General features: G+C 39.6%; 1 protein-coding gene across 1 annotated transcript; it reads right to left on the bottom strand.

The window, feature by feature from the left end:
• Positions 1-10,354: 10,354 nt before the first annotated feature.
• DIO2 (iodothyronine deiodinase 2) lies at positions 10,355-19,536 on the bottom strand (the record flags this gene model as incomplete). Its single annotated transcript, XM_082851394.1, has 2 exons — positions 10,355-10,930; positions 19,315-19,536. 2 exons carry the CDS (start codon positions 19,534-19,536, stop codon positions 10,355-10,357), a joined length of 798 nt encoding a protein of 265 aa, XP_082707520.1.
• Between the last annotated feature and the right edge of the window lie 1,390 nt (positions 19,537-20,926).

Below are 20,926 nucleotides of genomic sequence, written 5' to 3'. Positions count from 1 at the left end.
AGGAAAGTAAAGCCAAATTAGATTTTTTACCTAATATCATAGACAAAATTAGCTCCAGGTAGATAATCACATACTTATGAAAGCAAATATTTAAAATGCTAGAAGAAAACATAGGAGAATGTATTTACAGATATGTTTTCTCCTTCTTCTACAGTAAAAAAAATTTCAGGTGGGCACATGGCTGTCCAAAATAAAGACATTTTCTAACCTTCTTTGCAGGTAGGGTCATCTTGTGACAAAAGTTCTGGCCAATGGGATATAAGTGGAAATGTCCATAAAAATGTTTCTAAGAATCTCCTTAAAAGATAGCTGATACACCCATACTTTACCTCCCCCCCCCCTTTTTTTCTCTTCCTTTTTGCCCTTCTGCCTGGGATATGGGTATATAAGAACAATAAGGCATCATGAGGGTGGAGCAGAAAGCTAGAAGCCTAGATCTCTCCAGACTTCATGGAACACAGCTTCCTTACCTTCTGCAGATTTCCTACCTCAGGATTTTTGCATGAGAGAGAAAAATTAGCTTCTGTCTTGTTTAAGTCATTATTATTTTAGGTCTCTGCTCCTAACGCACAGGCAGACCTAATGCTAACTAGTGCAATTTGCAATGACATGTCTTCTCTCCTTATTTTAGAAAGTCTACAAGAGAAAAACAGGATAGGAATAATCCTATAGGAACATCCACTTTTAATAGACTAAATGGGAAGAGAGAAGAATAAAAAAGAAAGAAGCTATAAGAGTTTAGAAGGGCCACATGCTGTGAAATACAGAGAGTGAGGATGGGAAAAAAATTACCTGTGGACTTGTCTAGATTAGAAGGAGGTCACTGGTGACTTTAGAGGACTCCAAAGAATGTTTCCAAAGAATGACTAAGAAGTCAGTGAAGCAACACAACACTCAAGGGATTATTGCCACTTGCACGTTACTTGGAGGCCTTCCAGCTCCACACAAAACCAGCATACAAACGCGTTTGGTGTTTCTGGGCTACGGGTGTAACTAAATGTACCTGAATCATCAAGAAACAGAAATAACCCTTACCCTGGATAATTTCTTAATGTCTCTTCCATAATTATGACACACCCAGTAGGAACACGCCTGATCTACTCTATCTGGTCACAATTGAATTGATAATTCAATAGGGATCCAACCTATCTCTCATCTTCACTAAACAAGGGGATTCTTTTTTTCCTCTATTGTTTAGAAGGTAACCATTTTATGCCATGGGATGAACTACATAGATTACTACCAATGTGTATTATAGCTATCCATAGAAGTGTCCACCTGTAACAGAAAATGACAAATCTTCTGAAGGTGCAACTAAAATGTGGGCCTGATAACACTCACCATCTGTATGGAAGCCCTGAGCACCAGAACAATGGAAGAAGTGCATGCAGGCCAGAACTTAGAACTTAACAAAACATGAGTAGGCATTCCCCGGTTATACCCAAGGGAGATGCTTTCAGAAATGTGCACAAACTGAGAATACATAGGCCACAAGAAATTTTTCCATAAGAAATAGTGGTAAAGAATACATTTAGGGGATTTCAGTCATTACAACATATAGCCTCTACTTATACATCCTTCAAGTATAATAGGGAGCACACTTAAATGGGTAGAGTAAGTAGTGGAGTTGACCAAAAAAAAAAAAAAATTAGTGTTGGGTTTGATGAAGGAAAGTGCAGCCATTACAAAAGCAAGGGAGGTTTGTCTCCATAGGGTGATGACTGTTGGAAATGGGGGATTATGGTCCCCTAGTACCATCAGAGGGTGGAAATTCCTAAACTTTCCCTTAGGATTTTCTTCACTTTAAAGAAACTTTCCTATGCCAGACATTTACAATGCACTCCTCCCAGTAGAATTTGGTAGAGCACCTAAACCTCAAACAATTAAGGTAGCAAGGGCAACCTATAAGGTATAGATAAATAGAAACACAAAAAGCAATGAAAACTTGGTGGCTGAAGTAGGAACACCTGATGAATAGACATCCTGCAGCATTTATTGGGGATGCCACCTCCTACAGGAGTGGCCTATGAGGACACCTAGGCCTGTGGTCTGTACACATGTTATTAAATTGCCTAAACTGCCTCACATGTGTTGTCTAAAATATATGAATCAAGATTTTTTGCCTCAATTACCTAGACTAAATCAACAACACAATCCACTCCATTCCATCCCATATCCATAATCATGGCATTAGGCTAAAGTTCTTATTTTTTTTGGAAGGAGAGGAGAAATAAGAAGGGGACAGCAAAGGCAGGAGAGGAAACAGAAGTTAAACTCCCTTTTCTAACTTTTTTTTTTTGGCCGCGCTGCATGGCATGCGGGATCCTAGTTCCCCGACCAGGGAGGGAACCCCAGCTCCCTGCAGTGGAAACGTGGAGTCCCAACCACTGGAACACAAGGGACATCCCCAAACTCCCTTTTATGAAGCAGGAATGGGAATGGTGGGTTCCTGGATCCCTAGCATTCTTTCGGTCCACTCTCCCTGGTTTGGGCCAGTTAAAATGGCTACCATTTATCAAGAGGTACCTGAAATCTCTGCCACTACTCTAGAAGACCTAGGCAACTGCAAGACCCAGAATTGTCCCCCCTGGATATTTAAGCTACATTGTACAAGTGTCAGTTTGGGCTCCAAGGGGATCAGGGCTCTAGCCAGTCTTGGTTCCTGAAGGTAGAACCATGAATTCCCAAAGTCTAGATGTGCAGGCTCACCCAGGACAGCTCATTAATTTCATAATAACAGACCCTGCATTTTCCTGATTAAGTTTTCAATTTTTTTCACTAGTGTATGTTGGGAATTTATTCTACTCTAGCAGATCTTCCTTTTGTCTCTTGCATAAATCTAGGCCACATCTTGACCAAGATGACTAAACCACAGTGAATCCTCACCCCTGTGAAAACTGGGAAAGAAAACTGGGAAAGGATTGTGAATGCCTTTGCAAAATGCCCCAATGCAACACATTATTATACTAAGGAATTTTATTACAAATTTTCCTGGAATATATTTCAGGGCTCAATGCTGTCTGGAAGACGCCCTTATTTTTAAAACACCCTTTTCTATGTTTCTTTTTCTCCAGTTCCTTCTACAAGTCCTTCTAGATGGAGTTAAATGGCAAAACTTCAAGGTTTTACAGTTCAGTATATTTGAAGATTATATATTAGATACTATGATGCTTAGATTTTTCATTTACCAGCCAGACTATAAACACTTACAGTATGGGAAACCATATTTTATACCATTTGTATATATACCCACCGAAGGTAGGTTTTGATGTTTTGATGACTAGTGCTTTATTTACGACAACAGGTGCCCCAACATTCATTGGTGACTTTATTGTTGGTTATTTAACTGTCTGCTCACCCCAAAGAGGAAGAAATACAAAGAAATACAAAACGTATCTCCTATCCTCAGTTCTCTCAATTTTTATGAATTGGATTGAATTCTCCCCTCTAAAAATCATCGACATATTTTAGTGTCTTTATGACTGCTTTGGCCTTCTTAGTCCCAACTAATAGACACTCTGTAAATACATACTGATTAAATGGGAGACATTCATCTTCTTCTCCATCTAAATCTTGCCCATCCTCCTAGGTCAATTCAAGTCCTTTTAAACTCCACAAAGTCTCCCCTGAGAGCTCTATCCTTTCTCTGAACTTGATTTTAATGTTGTACCTATCCGATCACTTATTGAGGTGCCCCTCATTTTTAGGGAAGTTAAAAATAGTAGCCATTGAATTAATTTCTGATACCTTGTATATTCTCAGCATTTCTTGCTGTCCTTCTGGTAACAGACACTACTCCCTCGACAACAGAGTGAGCATGTTACACAAGCTGGTCCAGCTCAAGTCCTTCCCTCGGGATAGGTTCAAACTCTATCTGAGCCACCTGATAGTTAGAATAAGTGAGGAGCTTCCCCCAGCCAGGTTACCCAGCATAAGGAGAAGCTGGTCTGAAAGAAAAAGCTGACACCCAAAAGAGAAGAGACAAAAGACCTAGCAAGCACTGAAGATTTCTAAGTCACTGGATTTTGCTGTCCCTGAGGTAAGTTTCATCCCAACTGTTTGCAAGCTTTGGTTATATCAGCCAATATATTCACTTTTTTTGTAGACTAACATCAGTTTGTCACTTGCAGTTTTTTTTTGGTTTTTGTTTTTGTTTTTGTTTTTTTGCGGTACGCGGGCCTCTCACTGTTGTGGCCTCTCCCGTTGCGGAGCACAGGCTCCGGACGCGCAGGCTCAGCGGCCATGGCTCACGGGCCCAGCCGCTCCGCGGCATGTGGGATCTTCCCGGACCGGGGCACGAACCCGTGTCCCCTGCATCGGCAGTCGGACTCCCAACCACTGCACCACCAGGGAAGCCCTTGTCACTCGCAGTTTTGACGAATCCATGACAGGTGCCTTGAGTGAGTCACGTCTTTGTGAGTTTAGTTTTACTGCTTTTGTACATCCCATTGCACCTAGCACAGGGTGCACCCTGCAAGGAATAGAAACTCAGTCAGTAGTTGTCAAAGTAATGATTCTTTAAATTTCCATTAAAATTCTGGAATATTATATGACACTACAAATATTAATTACTATGTGTAGGAAATATGAGCAGAAGTCTCAGATACTAATACTGTGGTTAAGTCACCTGTTTTCGGGAACAAAATGCACATATTTAACCATGTTGCAAATATATTCCTTGTCATTAACAGGCCACTGCCTTCACAAACCATTCTTATCCTTTATATCTTCGCATAGCGGAAAGTGCTTGATATAAATGTTTTCAGATGTTGATGTTTTTATCACACACTATTGTACTACTGATCATGTAACAAATTATACACACACACAAATATATATACACACAAACACACACACATACATACATACATACAGTGTGTGTTATATATGTACTGCTTTAACCAACTTCCTTGAAAGTTTTTTTATTGCACTTAGAAACTTGGGGTATAAATGTAACAAAGTAAAAGTTTTCTCCACAGTCTCTTTAACAGCCCCCCTTTCCATTAATTCTGTGTACAACTTGTTCATGAATATGGAAAGTATCTGAAGATTTTCTTTTAACTTGTCTTGATTTCCTTGAAGACTCTGGCGCACAGCATGAGATTAAAATAACCTGGCATTGCTGGTGATTTTGCCCACAAATACCAAGGAATAAATATTAGAATGATGGATTCCCTTTCCCTTGTCAACCATGAACATATTCCAGCCAGGGGCAAGGTCTAGAGAGTAAGTTAAAAATAAACAAACAGAACCAAAGAGTAACTTTATTCTTTTTATTCAAAGTTTATTAAAATACAAGAACAAATTTAAAAGCACATGTACCACTCAGCACCAATATAATAACTGATTTCTACTGATAATCTCCAAAGCATTTCTGTTTCTGCAGCTAAGAAGCAGAGATATACACACACACATTCTCACCACATTTACCCAGTACTCATAGCATCATGCCCCGAATATTCTCCTTGCTAGGGAGGCAAAGATGGGCAGAGGCAAACGAATGTGACTATATCCAACCACTAACTGAGTCGATGACTCTTTCGTCAGTAGTTATCATTTGCACACTAGTAACCTCTGCACATCCCAATCTCCCTGTTTGGGCGCCCGATTACTTGGGCTAGTGATAGAGTCTGGTGATAATGTGACGCAAATTTAAACAAAACTGGCCAACGTTCCCTACCCAATATCTTTTAATTGCTTTGGTTATAAAGTACTGGATACGAATGTCTTCACATCTTCCAATCTTAACACACACAAAAACCACACCAACCAGTGACATGGTCTGGAGAAGTCTTGAAACAATTTTATTTCTTTGCCACTCCCCTCTGTGGTCTTCTTTCATTTACGTGTTCACCTATTTGCTTTTCTGGGGGAAAAGGGGAGTTTTGTGCCAAAATAGTGACTTCATTAAACATCTCCTGGGTCTTCGAAGTCTCTGCAGCAAATAGTAAGTGAACTCCCTGGAGTTCTAGTGCAGCTGCCCAAGATGGGCAGAGAGCCCCAACTTGAATGAGCAGTATTGTTTGGAGATCTGTACATGTTTGCTTTCTATTGGTTCAGACTCACCTTGGAACAGAACTGGATCTTAAGTCTGAGACCTTGCTTCTAGTGCTATCCAGAACATAAGGCATCAGGAAGTGGCCCAATGTTTTGCTAAAGTCACTCAATGACACTCATCAGCCCTCCTCCAAAGGTGAGAAGTTTCTTTTCAAATCTTCCAGGATCAGTAGACCAAGCCCTCAGGGCCTAGTTCTTCCCAGTTAGCAACTTCCTGGATCTCCAAGTCCCTGTCCCCCTTCTTTCATAGGGGACCTCAGGACACTACCAAGACAGCGTGGGTCACCAAGCAGAGGTTGGTAATTATGCCCCATCTGGACTTACACAGGAAGACTGGGTTTAGCTTCTATTTTTAAGATAAAGGAAGAAGTACAGAGGAGGTTGTAATATAACTAAAAACATTTTAGCTCTGATTTTTGGCAGTATCATTTTAAAAAAAAACTCCTGGAATTAAAAATCTTATTGTTAATCTCCACTGCTCAGAGACATAACATTGGGTATATTCTGAAAAGCTCTAAGTGCTGGTAAAGGTTTTTATTAATTCTTCAGTGGGACAGAAGTTAGCGTCTACATTTTCCATTTTGCAATGGCCATGTGATTCTAATTAAGCTTATCTTCCAACTATCAATAAGAAATTAGGTAGAATAAAAGTCCATGTTTATCCTCTTATGATTTACAGAACAGGAAGTCCTGCACATCAGTGCGTACTTCTTGCTGCGGACATGGCCCATAGTGCATGCTGAGGGCACCTTGTATCCAGCTGGGAGTTTTCCAAAAGGCGTAGACATTGCCTTTAACCTACCTCTCTGGTATTTTATGCATCAAGGCAGCACCCGTGCATGACCTCACCATATTTCATAATTTTTATTCAAGAGCCCAAAAAGTGAAATACACTCAGGCAAAATGAAAGACAGCAGGCCTTTCTTCTCTCCTTGATCACAGAATCAGCATTTCCTGGTTAATGGTAGGAGAACTTAACTAAATCAACAGACCATTTCAAAGTTGATGTTACCAAAAATCAGGGGTACATTCTATAAACAAGGTGAAGACAAAGGACCAGAGATCCAAAGGCATATGAGTTAAACGACTGTAACTTTAGCTATACAAAGCAAGAACAGCATTACTAACCTGCTTCTGAGGAGGTCAGTTACATTTTAATATGTGTATCAAACACTTCTACCCTACCATGCAGACATTTCAGTCATGCCCATTCAAGAAAGTCATCCTTGATTCCACTAATGTTTTCTCTAAGCAATAAAATAAAGTAAGTTTTGAATAGTTCCAAGACATAAGTCTTTCAAACACTAAATGTCTGAGTAAATCCAGATGTTATAATAATACCTAAAATTGCTTGGAAACTATTTCTACAATGGACAAGCTAATCCAGTTTAAAAGACTAAACTGATAGCTCCATGTAAACATAGCCTATGGGGTGGGGGGCAAATGTTTAAGTATTAAAAAGAAGAAATCATATATATATGTTTATATATATAAGCTTATAATGTATAAGTTTATATATATATATATATAACTTATAATTTTTGCCTTGTGAGAATAGGAACTACAATTCTTCAAAGAAACATACCTTATAAAAGATAGGATAGGTAGGGTGGGTATTGACAATCTAATAATTTCTCTGAACATACCAGCTAAACATTGATTCTCCTCTATCTCAAATAATGAGTTCTTGTTAAGTTCATAAAAGATACACCACAGGAAATCATAAAAGTTCATGATGAGATAAATAAGTTACATAATTATAGGCTTATCCTAACTCTGATAACATCAAGCCATTCTACATATTGTAGGATTCCTGAGCTTTGTCAATTTACTTTCTCTTCTGGCCCCCTAAAGCCTTTCTTCCAGTAGCTCTTCTATGTTCCATTGAACATATCTTTGTCCCTGATAGTCAGCCTATGCCTCTGTATGTTTACTTCCGCTGCTTCACTTCTCCATTGCCCTATCCTCAGGGAGAAGAATTGCACACACACAACCTTCTCTGTCTTTAAAAATATATCACAGCTGGGTAGTTTTCCCATCATCCTTTTCCCCAGACAACTAGCACTGCCTGCCTTAGCCAAATCTCATCCCCCCACCAGCATCTCTAACATCCTGTTCCCTTATTGTACATGTAGAACAAAGGGGAATTTTAAGGACAACAGTGTGAGTGGGCTGCCACCAATTCTTCATTTTTCTTCTCCTGGGTACCACATAAATCTCAACACCATTTTGAAGATAAAAATCAGTGGGGTCCACCGATAAGCCTTGAGTTACAGAGTTTAACTACTGAGGACTCAGAAATAATCTATTCTCAATGTGATTTTCCAGAAATTCATTAGATAATGTCACATTTTCAAAATTTGTTTCTTTGTGGGTGCATTTTGTAGAATTTAGAACAGTGGGAAACTTAAATGTTGCAGTTAAAAATAATCAGTTAAAATGGTGCTTTAATATGTAAACAATAAACTATGTAGTGATACGACTATTATGTTGTTCCATTAAAAAAAAATAGACTTTTGGTTCTTGTACACTCAGTTCCCACTTTTTTCTCATTTCAGGCAACTAGTTCAGGAAGGTATTTTCAATTTTAGATATCTTTTTCTATTAGTTTTATTTTATGATTCAATTATTAATGGAATGGTCATAGGAACCTTTGATTGTACATATAAAAATGGCCATATACTGTGATTTGATAACATCCTCAAATTTACAATAAAAAAATTAAGATACAAAGTTGGTTGGTCTATTCTTTTGGAGGTTAGGATATTAGTTATTACTTATATTAGTTATGAGTAAAACTATAGTATCTTCATTTTAAAGAGAAATATGGTATATATTAAAATAGCATTATAAAAATGTACTATAGAGGCCTTAGATTACTATACCTCAGCTAAGAGGAACAAAGGAAAACCCAAGTCCAAATTCAAATATTAATGGGAATTCCATGGTACTGAGAATTGCCTTATAGCAAAGCCTCCAAAATCACTGATGGGAATTGTCTCAAACTTACTCTTCTTCCGTTTTGCTCCTGAAGAAACCTTGTTTGTTTTCACCTATCATTCATTATAGTTCACCTACTTTGGGAGAAAAACAGTGCTGCAGCTGAATGGCCAGGGAACCTACATCCCACAGCAGCTGAGAATGTGTATATATAAAATATATACTGCTTAGCTCAGCATTCAGAGAACACTGCCATAGAGACCGACACCAAGAAGGAGTGGGACCAGAGCAAAATCGTAGGGATGGAGAAGGATAGACCAGCACCACTGGACCCACTGGTTTTACCTTTCATCAGCATCATGGGGTATAATTCACCTACTGAAAATGTACACACCACAAACATGTTTCAAAAAGTAATACAAATATTAAAGCGTCTCTTCCCTCTCAATCTCTCCTTCTCCTCAATCTAGGAGTATATGATAAATACATTGATTTCATACATATATTCCTGATGCTATTTTAGTGAAGTTTCTTCTTTTTCTAGCTTTGTGTATGTTCCCATGTTTCTGTGACTAACAAATTAGTCCCACTCTCTACAGTTGCAAGGTGAAGCACTATGAAGTCTCCTAATCTTTCTGCCGCCTGCTTTTCCTAGCTTGTCAATTCGATTTTCTTCTAGCACTTTCCCCACCTGCCTAGAAAGTAACCATCAGAGATCAGATGATCATTCTAACCCTCCAGGTAGGGACCATTCTTGGTATCTGCAAATATAGCTGCGAGTTCTGGGATATTTAGACTGGCATAGAGCACCACATGGCTAGAAACTAGAAGATCAGAGACTACTGTGACATGTTAAACACCAAGGTCCTAACCACATGGCCTGGGCTTGAAGATTCATTATAAGTAAACATTTGGGAATTATCCAGTTGGGCTCTATCCGTGCTGAAGAAAGCCTAAGCGATACCCCGTATACTAACAAGGATGGTAGAGTTATTCAGGTAAGTCTTTTCTTCAGGTCCCAAGGCATGCATCAGAGGTATCACTTCTTTTTCAGGGCAGAAAGGAACACATGCTGAAACAAGGTTTCTTCCTCTCCATCTTGGGATCTTTTCATTCAGGGCTTTTCACCAGGAAGAGAAGTAACGGGGCTACTATTTAGCCAAAAGCCATTTAAGTGATGAAAGTAGTATCGAGATGTTAGGGGTTTATGTTCTTCTGACACGTAAATTCCTGTCTTTCAGTGAGACAATGGGACTCAGTTGAAATAGTGGATTCAGTTCTTAGTTTCCTTGTCTTTACATAACTTAAAAAAAAAAATCTCTGTTACAATCATACCTTTAACCAGCTAATCTAGCTTTCATCTCTTGCTGAAATTCTTCTCCAGCCAACGCCGGACTTCTTGAAGGTTGTAGTAGAAGGGGCCCTTTCCTCCCAGATAAGCAATTTTCTGTCTCTGCACAATACACACACGTTCAAAGGCTACCCCATAAGCGACATTGGCATTATTGTCCATGCGGTCAGCCACAACTTGGCACTGGGGCGGCAAGGAGAAACGCTCCATTAGCTGGTGGGCTGCTGCACATCGGTCTTCCTGGTTCCGGTGCTTCTTCACCTCAAAAGACAAAGAAGAATCCCCAGGCACCGCCCAACCATCTGAAGGATGAGCCTCATCAATGTAGACCAACAGGAAGTCAGCCACTGATGAGAACTCTTCCACCAGTTTGCTGAAGGCTGGCAGCTGGTTAGTAAAAGGAGGTCAAGTGGCTGAGCCGAAGTTGACCACCAGTGGGCGCTCAGGGCTGGCAAAGTCAAGGAGGTGGCACTCAGCTCCATCAACTGTTTTCTCATGGGCACCATTTCCACTGCTGTCATCTCCTTCAGGATTGGAGACATGCACCACACTGGAGTTGGGAGCATCTTCACCCAGTTTCACCTGGTGGTGAAAAAAAGAAAGAGGGAGAGAATACCACATTGAACACATTGTCGCTTTAATTCACTCTGTATAGAAACAACTGGCTCTAATAAAATGTGGTATTTCCTTCAGAGGATATGGTAAACATATATTGATTTGAGTAAAGAGCCATTGTGGCAGGTAATATAATGAATGGCCCTGAAGAGAATAAAAGTCCTTTTCATTCTGTATAGTCACTAAAGGTAATTATTTTCATGATTGAAGGCGCTGCAGTTAACTCTCTTCATAATTAAGTTGAGACTGGTATTCTTTACTATCCTTATTTTGTGTCAGTGCTTAGCACACAATATACAACAAATGATTAATTGCCTTCATTTTTGTGGGTTTTCTTGTTTTTTGGCCACACCCTGCAGCATGCGGGATCTTAGCTCCCCAACCAGGGATCGAACTCGTGCCCCCTGCAATGGAACTGCAGAGGCTTAACCACTGGACCACCAGGGAAGTCCTTGCCTTCATTTTAAAAGTAAAAAGTGAATGGTCCACTTTAAAATAAATTATCAGAATTGTGGGACATAGTACCTCTTTCTGTATTCCCACTTCTGAATTCTAAAGTACTCAGAAAAGACCTTTATTTTCTTGCCTGATACTAAGTCATTTAAGCTCAACCAATGGACAAGGGTACCAGTGGGCTCTATTCCTGCTCAGAACTAGAAAACCGGGGGTCCACCATTTATAAGAAGAGCTACTCCCATTTAATCTCTTCAGTACTTCAGCTTTCCCATCTGTAAAATGGTGATAACAACCCCTATCTTCCTCATACGGTTATAGGAGGATGACACAGGAAAAGAGCTTTGTACACTATAAATCATTGTGGGTGTGTAGTTTGCCATTATAGATGCCGCCCAAAAATGTGAAACAGAATACTATTTTCCTGACCAATTCTCTGTTTAAAAAAATATCTACTGTTAGAAGTGATTTGAGCTCTCCTCAGTGTGACATCCTTCCCAAAGACTTCTATGGCTACTGAATACTTTGGGGTTCTTTTGACTAGAACCTCGCCATTTCCATTAAACAAACAAATGAGTGAACAAAAACATAATATTTTACTTTCTGCAGAATTCTACTTTTAATTTCTCATATTACATGTGTTTTTTGTTTGTTTCACTTTTTTAATCTAAGAAGTCACAAACCATTTACTTTTCTACCACACATTTTATTATCAAGTTCCTCTGAATTATAAAATACTCAGGCAGAAGAGGTATAGAGGAAAATTGTTCCAGGTACCCTCTTTGCACGTAGTTTAAATTGTTGAACACAGACTGAAAGAAAGTTTGCTGGTCTTTGAATCTGTAAACTGATAATAAAAAGCAGGCAACATAAAAGAGCCAATTACTTCAGTTTGAATTAATACAATTGGATCTTCCCCTAGAATGCTTTAATCAAAGCCAGTAACATTGGGGACAACTTACAACAGTATAGTTGATTTTTATACACTATCTTTAACATTATAAAACACTTCCAACTGGATCGACTTTTTCCCCTCATATAAATACCACCACATATAACATTGCTGTTAATTGAAGTCACTTAGAAGTGAATTGTTAAAAACTCAACAATCCGAACTGATAAAAAAAAAAAGCACTCAAGGGCTTTTATTCAGAAGCTTCTATCTGATGTTAATGCATAACTCCTTTTAACTGCAGAGGAAGAAGTAAAGAAGCCCTTTCTCTCCCTTGTGAAAAATCCTAGCAGGGCAGGTTTGAAACAAGTACTGTTAGTTTTCTAAAAGAAATCTTAGAATAACAAATTTCTTTCTTAGAAAAGGAAGCTGTTGGTGTGGTTTAAATAAGTTCATTTGTTTTCAGTCACTATCAGGAAGAAAGTTATTTTATTTGTATTTTCTTGGTTAATTTGCAAGTGACACTAGGTGAAGAAACCGAATAAGCCACTTTTAGCTGGACTGTTTTATATGAGCTAGACTTGTCTCTGAGGTTTTAAAATATACTTAAAATTTAAAGATATATACATTTTAAAGGTATTATAAACTTTTAAATCTATGGGTTCTTTTTGTACTTCTTTGTAGATTTAGGTAATAGGTAGCGTTACCATCACCTTCTCGTTAGATGTTTCCCACGTCAAATAGCAATAATGATTCTAGGACGGCTGCTTTTAACAATATCGTTGTGCTGTGTTTTGCAACACACTGTGATATAACGATCTGAATGCATTCAGATCAGTCTGAATCCATTAGCTGTTGTAGCAACTTCTCATTAAGTGAACAACCCATACACAGGAGAAAAATCATCTCTGGACTACAGACTTGGAGGTTCTTGGTAGGTAAAAACATCCACCTGCATTTCTGAGTCATTTTTAAGAATTCTGAGCAACTGTGCTGCCTTGTTAAATGGGCCTCTGTCGCCCCTGACTCTCACCCAAGCTGAACTGTTGATCCTTGCATTATTCCTGATTATTCAACTGAGTAATCTAATCTGACTTCAGTCACAGGTGACACTCTTGTTACCTGTAATTAATTTTCTTGGAAAGGTAAAGCACCTTCTCCTTCTTCTTAGTGACAATGTATCATCCAGCCACATAATTCTTTTCAAAATACAAACAGACTAGTTCAACTTAGAAAACTTAGAACAAGTACAACATCTTAACTTTAAAATCAAAAGTGAGGAAAGTTACCAAGTACGTAATGCTCTTTGGTATTTGGGGGAGGGGGGTGGTGGGAGGTGTTGGTATTTTGTTAAGCTGGGGAAAAATTTATACATACACTTTAAAATTTTTTATTACATACATTATTGTTACTATTAATTGCTGCTATAATCCTAGGTAGAGGTCAGTGAAGAATTTTAGGCTTAATAATAACCTTAACCTACACTGAACACAATCACATTTGGGTGATGGATGAGCTAACTGAGGCAGCTTATTTAGAAGAGCGAATCCTGGATCCCACTGTAGAGTACCGCCACGATCGACACCTAATGCTGTTGATCTGTTCTTGATTATCTCAGCTGGTCAGTGCGTAAAATGAAAGTAACCAAATCCTCTTCATTTTGTTGAGCAGCCGTAGGACTTGACTGCAGGTTAGAATGTCATAAACAGAATTATCCTTTTAATGAGCGTGACTAGGTAAGAGAAAATGCACAGGTAAGAACAGTGCTATTAGTAAAACTACAAGGGGAAAACACACACCCATTTTTTGGAAGTCCAGATGTGAGTAGACCAGTAGTCTGCTTTTATAAGTGTCCCAGACTAATCATAAAATTTGTCTATCTTTGCTAAAAACTGCTGATAGAGGACAATTCAGCAACAATAAAGAAAAAAAACTTTAACAATTAAAAAAGTGAAAGTCTGTCTTAAACTGAAAAAAAAGAATCTTTTAGAAGGACATTATTGTTCATTTCTCGTCTTCCTATTCGGTCACCATGAAAATTAAATACGTATTGTGACCAAAGTTACAAATGGAGAGTTTCTTGGTTTGCTTGGCTTTTCACCCTGCTGAGATGGAATGGGAGAACCACCATTGTCTTCAATGATGGAAGATCTTTGCTTTCCTCAGGAGCAAATCATTCCTTGACAAAAAGCCAGAATGATGAAGAAAATAAAGTTGGTCCCATAATAACATTTAGGCTGCAGGAAAGAAGCTCGACAAAAACAGGTTATCCCCTGGTACTCCCAAACTTTGTTTTAATTTCCCACAGTGGCACAGAAAGTCTCCTGGCCACAAGTTACCTATCATCTTAATTTCTCCTTCTTAGAGGGTTTGTGTTTGGTTTTTGTCCTTAATGAGACATATTTGCCAAAGAGGCATTCAAAAGGCATTTTTTACTCTTGCGGAAGAGTAATTAGGTCGGTACCTCTTTCCCTGCCAGCATTAGCCGCTCTAAAGAGAACCCTGCCCAGTATTTAATGCCCAAACACAAGCATCATTTCCACTAATTGGTCTTGAAGTTCCGATGTTCCCAAAGGGTCTCTTTATTTTGCAAGGATCAGAAAGGACATACGTAAAATGTAATATCGTCATCACTGACTTTTCTCTCTCTCATCTGCACTATTACGGTTGTCCTTTCTTATGTTTTTATAATCAACATGAACACAACACCAACAAGGGAGGAAAATAAAGGGTTTGTATTTTTACAACAGAAGACATCTCTGGGCCAAGCTCAAATGTTGTGATAGCCATATTTATAAATATGAACAAGAATGTAAATATATGACATATATTTGATTCCCTTGATGATGGGATTCCTTTTGCTGACAGTTTTCAGTGCATGGGGAAAAGGATAATGCTGCTTTAGCATGTGGACTGTGAAATGCAGGGCAAGGGGAAAAAAAAGAAAGAACCATTCATCAAGTAGAAGCTGGAAATAGAGCATATACTACTAACCTTGTTTTTTTTTTCTCTTCCACAGCCTGAGAAAGGCTTCTGGACAAAATATCACCTAATCTCATGATAGAAAGCAAAGCAGATGATAAAAATGGGGTAGGTATGTGGCAGAATTATTTTTACACATCCTTTTTGCTCTCCAAAGCCCTGGAATGGCTTTATTAACTGTCAGGAAATTTCAAATTCTTTGACAATAATGACCAGCCTACATCAATGTCCTTACAAATGTGGCCAAACAATTATTAAGCAGCATTTTAACCATTTATATTCAAATTGGCCCAATAAATCAGCGTTGAAGGATAAGCTACCTACTCCTTCCTCTGAGTTCAATTCCCTGTTAGCAATTCTCTTGTTGATTTGTAACTTGAAAAATATAGCTCTAAGCTCTATCACTTCCCAGTGTTTTATCCAAGTGATGGACAAGCTCTGGCTGTAGCCTTCTTTGTGTTCTTTTCGGAATGTTTCTTTCTTAAAAGAGCCATTTTCCATTGTAGAAACGAGTGTCAAAAGGCTGAGGTGAATGAAGAGGAGGAAGAGAATGTTAAAGAGACCCTTTCAAAACCAAAATTATATGTTCAAATGAATATGTTTTCTGTGCCACAGCAATATTGACCATGTAGAAGCTAAACTGCTTGTCAGCATCTATACTGTGTGTTTACTTTTACACTTCATTTAGGTGGGAGCCAGGCTCCCAGACAGAGTAGTTTGTTTACTGGTTGTATTTTTGAGTCTTTGAGCACCAGCACAAGGATGCAGTGTTAGATGCAATGACACTGACTAGGGAAACTTAAATAATAAACATCTGTTATACACCTCAGTCTCTCACAAAATTCAGTAGATTTTCTTTTTCCTCCAAATCGTGCATGGACCTCCCTCTAACCAAACCCAAACTGTCTTTAAAGGTTTCCCTATAAAGTTAATTTTAAATCCCATTCAACATTTTAATGAAGAAGGGTTTTTTGTTTTATTTTGTTCTAATTTGTTTACATTTCTTTGTTGCCTCTTGTAGGAGCCAAACACAGGCACAGCGCTTTTACTGCACTTTCTCTAAATAGCTTCCCAAGTATCTGCCATTCAACAACCGGGAGAATTGGAAATGACATGCCTCATCGTATGGCGTGTGCACAGGCCTCACCCTGCAAAACTCCGTTTCTGGGGGTGGCAGCCTCAAAATAACGCAAGTCAGGATTGTGAAACACTGTGATGCCGTCTCAAACAGAGACTCCTCCAGTGTGTCTCTAGACAGGGCTACACCCAAAGGCAGTGGCACAGGTGACAGTAGCATTTGGGGAAGTGATTCAATCTGTTTCACAGATTCTGAGTGACCCTCAAGTGCCACCACAGCCGCGAACGCCCTTGCTACACTTGGAGACAGAAGGAGACCTAAACTCAGTGCAAGCTGTGTTCACCATGCTTCCATCCATCACACACCCAGTCCAGCCTTATCTCTGGACATATGAGTTCTTGTGTTGCTTCTTCTCCTGGCAGCTATTATATAAGTCATAAAAGCAAACATAATAATGTCAGTCATGAACTTGGTCACTAATCAAATCAGTAGACAGAAACAATACAGGAGAAGAATACACGAACCGTGTGCAAAAAGGAAAACAAATTACTCATCCTTCTCAGTCTCTCAGCGTAGGGATAACGAAATATTGCGACACAATGAAGCACTATACATTGGTGAAAAAATAAACAAATGATCAAGTTTATTAGAGGCATTTGTTTCCTTTTCCCTTTTTATTTCCATAAGCTGCTTAATAGGAAAAACGACCTCACTTAATATTTGTGGGTAACATCAACCCCCATATTTTATGTGAGAATATACATGCATACAGGTAAAATTCTCCAAAGCAGTGCCTTTTCTTTTATAGGCAGAAGTCACTTGTCTTTGAAAAAAGTAAGAGTTTAATATGCTGAGACCAAGTAACTGACATTGCCATGTTATCTCCTAACACCTATGAAATCCAGGTATAGATGAGGGAACTTCCTAATTCATAACATGCCTGACATACTTGTGCGTGCACACCCCACCCTCCTCCAAATTCTCTACCCCCAGAACAAAATGTGAACATTTCACGTTCAGCGTATGCATTTGTGGAAATGAAATGATCATCTCAATATGTCCTTCCCACATCTCCCATGCACCCCATGTACATAATATAAAGTGAGTTTTTACTGTTAGAACTTGGAGCATCGTTTCGAACTATTATAAAGAAATTTTCACTTACTAAGAAGAGCTCTTACTATGTTCCTGTCTTTAGGACAACAAATGCCAACCTTCTGCAGGTTGCTCTCAATAACAAAGACATGTACTGTAGGAACACTTCCCTAATCCACCATGAGTATTCTCGTCTTGAACACTTATTTGATTTTCAATGGAAGGATCCTACTCTGGATTCCTTGCTACTAGAAATTACTTCTTTTCCATTCCTGGTGCATAGATTTTTTTTTAAAATTTTTATTTTATATTGGAGTACAGTTGATTAACAGTATTGTGCTAGTTTCAGGTGTACAGCAAAATGATTCAGTTATACAAATACGTGTATCTATTCTTTTTCAAATTATTTTCCCATTCAGGTTATTACAGAGTGTTGAGCAGAGTTCCCTGTGCTGTCCAGTAGGTCCTTGTTGGTTATCTGTTTTAAATATAGCAGTGTGTACATGTCAATCCCAAACTCCCAATCTAACACTTCCCGCCCACCCTACCCCCCTTGGTAAGCATAAGTTCCTTCTCTAGACTTATTTTTCTAGTATTTATTTATGGAGGACTCATTCTCCTTCCCCCTCTTATTCTGAGTTTTCCGGCTCTGTTTCTGAGGTATTGCCTGCCTATAGTACACCACTTCACCAGCTCCCATATTCTTCTCAAACTCCCTTCCTGGCATCTCGGACAAGGTCTCTCAATACTGTTAGGGAAAACCAAGAATGTCTGCTTTGATACTAGCTTTTGCCAGATGAGTCAATTCTTCCTAAGCCCAGGGACATTCAGGAGTCCCACGGGCACAGGGAGAGAGAGCAAACTGACAAAGGACCAGTGCCCTTTCCTCTTTGCCCCTTAAGAAGATCTGAGCTGAGGATGCGTCACCATCTCCAAACAGCATGCTTCACTTAGAAACAAAGATCACTCTGGTTTTGAAAGGGCAGCCCCTGGGACGCAGCTTCTGCAGGTAAGTGAGGCGACTGCTACAGTGTTCCAGGCACCGGTTATAAGAGCTTTGAGATTGCCATGAACCATAGATTTATCTGCTCTTTCTAAGACAACTTACTTAACTTTTGAGAAACAAAGCAAATGTGGTTTCTCTAACAAAGTCTGGATTTTTGACAGCTAGTTCTCAGATCTTTCTTCTTCAAACAGATATCTAGTAAGTCCAGACTCAGTGCCTAATAACTGCTTCAAAAGGTTCTAATCCAAATCAAGGTAGATGATGGTGCACACAGGCTTGCTCTCATTAACTCTTACTTCTACCAGAAACGAAGCAGCCACTCTGCTAAATGATACCTGCTGTTATTATTTTGTGAAATCTTGCCAGCTCCCTGAGAGTTTTGAGTGGTGTTTTCTTTTTTTCTTGCTTTTTAATGCCTACCCATTGAACTGTCTTTCCTAATGCACCTCACATAGCCTTTCATCAAGCAAAAAATGCCAGTTCGTGACAAGAGCAGAATAAATGCAGCGGTCTGCCCTCCCCCAACACTTTCTGACTTTTCTCAAAGTTATTCTACAGGCACCAATACCTCCCACTCCAAAGTCACAGCAAGCCATTAACGACCCTTATTAGGAAGACTCCTTCTCAGGTCACGCAGTCACTGTGACTTAATACCTGTCATCCCCAGATCTACTGTGTGTGACAGGTGAAGAGAGCAGACACAGGAGCAACCTTGAGCATAACCGCTAGGCCCCCAAATAGGGCTGCACCGTTCTCACTCCAGTGCTCCAGCTGGCACCCGGCCCCCCACATTCCAGCCCCTGCCCCGGCCGCCCTGCGGAGAAGCCCCTCTCGGCGCAGCTCACCTGTTTGTAGGCATCGAGAAGGAAGCTCTTCCAGATGCAGCGCATCCCCTCTGAGGTCAGCATGCGCCTCCACTCCCCGCGAGTGGACTTGGAGCGGCTCAGCAACAGCACCACGTGCTTGAGGAGAACGACCGAGTCATAGAGCGCCAGGAAGAGGCAGTTGGAGAAAAAAACTGGCAGAATCTGCAGTGTGATCAGCAAGTCTACGCTGAGGATGCCCATCTTCTCTGCCTCCTGGGTCAGTTGCCTTGTGCGCTCTGGTTCCCCTTCACCCTCTTATTTAAAAGGGGGGTGGTGATTGAGGGGGTGGGGGAGGGGAGGGGGGAGGTTGGGGTGGGGGGAGAGGGAGAAAAACTAAATTAAAAGGAAGCCCAAGTTGTCTCCTTTTTCAAAGAAGCAGAAATGGCAAGACCAAGTCCAGTCTCTCCAGCCCAGCAGTTGGAGTGTGCCCATCAATTCATTCAATTCGGAGCTGCTGCTTTTTTTTTTTTTTTCAGGATTTAAGATGTTTAAAAAAAAAAAAAAACTGGCGTACCCGTCCCTAATCCAGTTACCCCTCTCAGAGTCGGTTAAAGACAGGCAGTTCTACTTTCATTTCCAAGCACCTATGAGACTGTGGCAGAGATTGCAAAATTTTCTTTAGCTTTTCATTGTCTCTATGTTCAGAAACGTAGCCTGTTTCTTTCTAGAATTGCCAGAGTTTTTAAAATGTGCTTTAAGGGTAGTTTTTTCCCTTCTTTACTCCGTTTACACACACTTTCTGTTCTCCTTCTCCCAGCCTGTCTCACTCTCTCCCTTCCTCAGGAGCGACTGACTTCTCTCTTTTTCCTCACTCCCTCTGGCTTTTCCTTCGTGCTATCTGTCTGTGGTGCAAAGTGCCTCTCTCTGCAGCCCAGTGAGTCTCCCTGAAGCCTTTTATACATTCCCTGGCTAATTGCTGCAATAGAGAAATGAAAGCCTAATCTTGGTAAAGATCTTGACGTCATTGAGAAAGAGGGCTTTACTTTGGCCAGGACTGCAGTGAATAGAAAAGCAAAACTCGGCAACTTTTTTTTTTTTTTTTTTAGGAGGTGGGGTGGGGGGCAGAGGGACAGTGGAATTTTGCTTTGTGATTTAAAGAGAGAGAGGGAAAAATATTAATACCTTTGAGGGTTTTCAGGAAATGCTCCCAAACTTTGGGGAATGTTACTTAATACAATGTGTAGATTGACAGGGAAACTCTCTCTCCTCTGATTATTATTATTGTTATTGTTTATTTATAAGGGGTTTGGGAAAGAAAGGATCCTGCAAGGCGAGTAGAAAAGAGGAAGATTAATCATAGATGGTCTCTGTTCTATTTCTTGGAAGATGTGAATGCTTACCTTCCATCTTTACACCTATATACTATGACTGTCTCCCGTCAGATTTGTGACCTAAGCTCTTTAAATATTTTTGAGTCATAACCTTATTTAAGAAAATCCAAAGTGAATTGTGAGGTGGAAAACTTTTAAACTCTTTGAGTACCACCACAGCACTTTTCTAAAGCTTCTTGTTGAAAATTAGTACAAGTTTTCTTTTTAGTTTTACTGAAGCTTCCAATGCAAAAAAAGAAAAAAAAGAAAATCTTCTAGAC

Source organism: Leucopleurus acutus (genome assembly GCF_964270905.1).
Source record: "Leucopleurus acutus genome assembly, chromosome: 1".
NCBI lineage: Eukaryota > Metazoa > Chordata > Mammalia > Artiodactyla > Delphinidae > Leucopleurus > Leucopleurus acutus.
The sequence above is the reverse complement of the archived record's forward strand: the minus strand, read 5'-3'. Positions and strand labels throughout refer to the sequence as shown.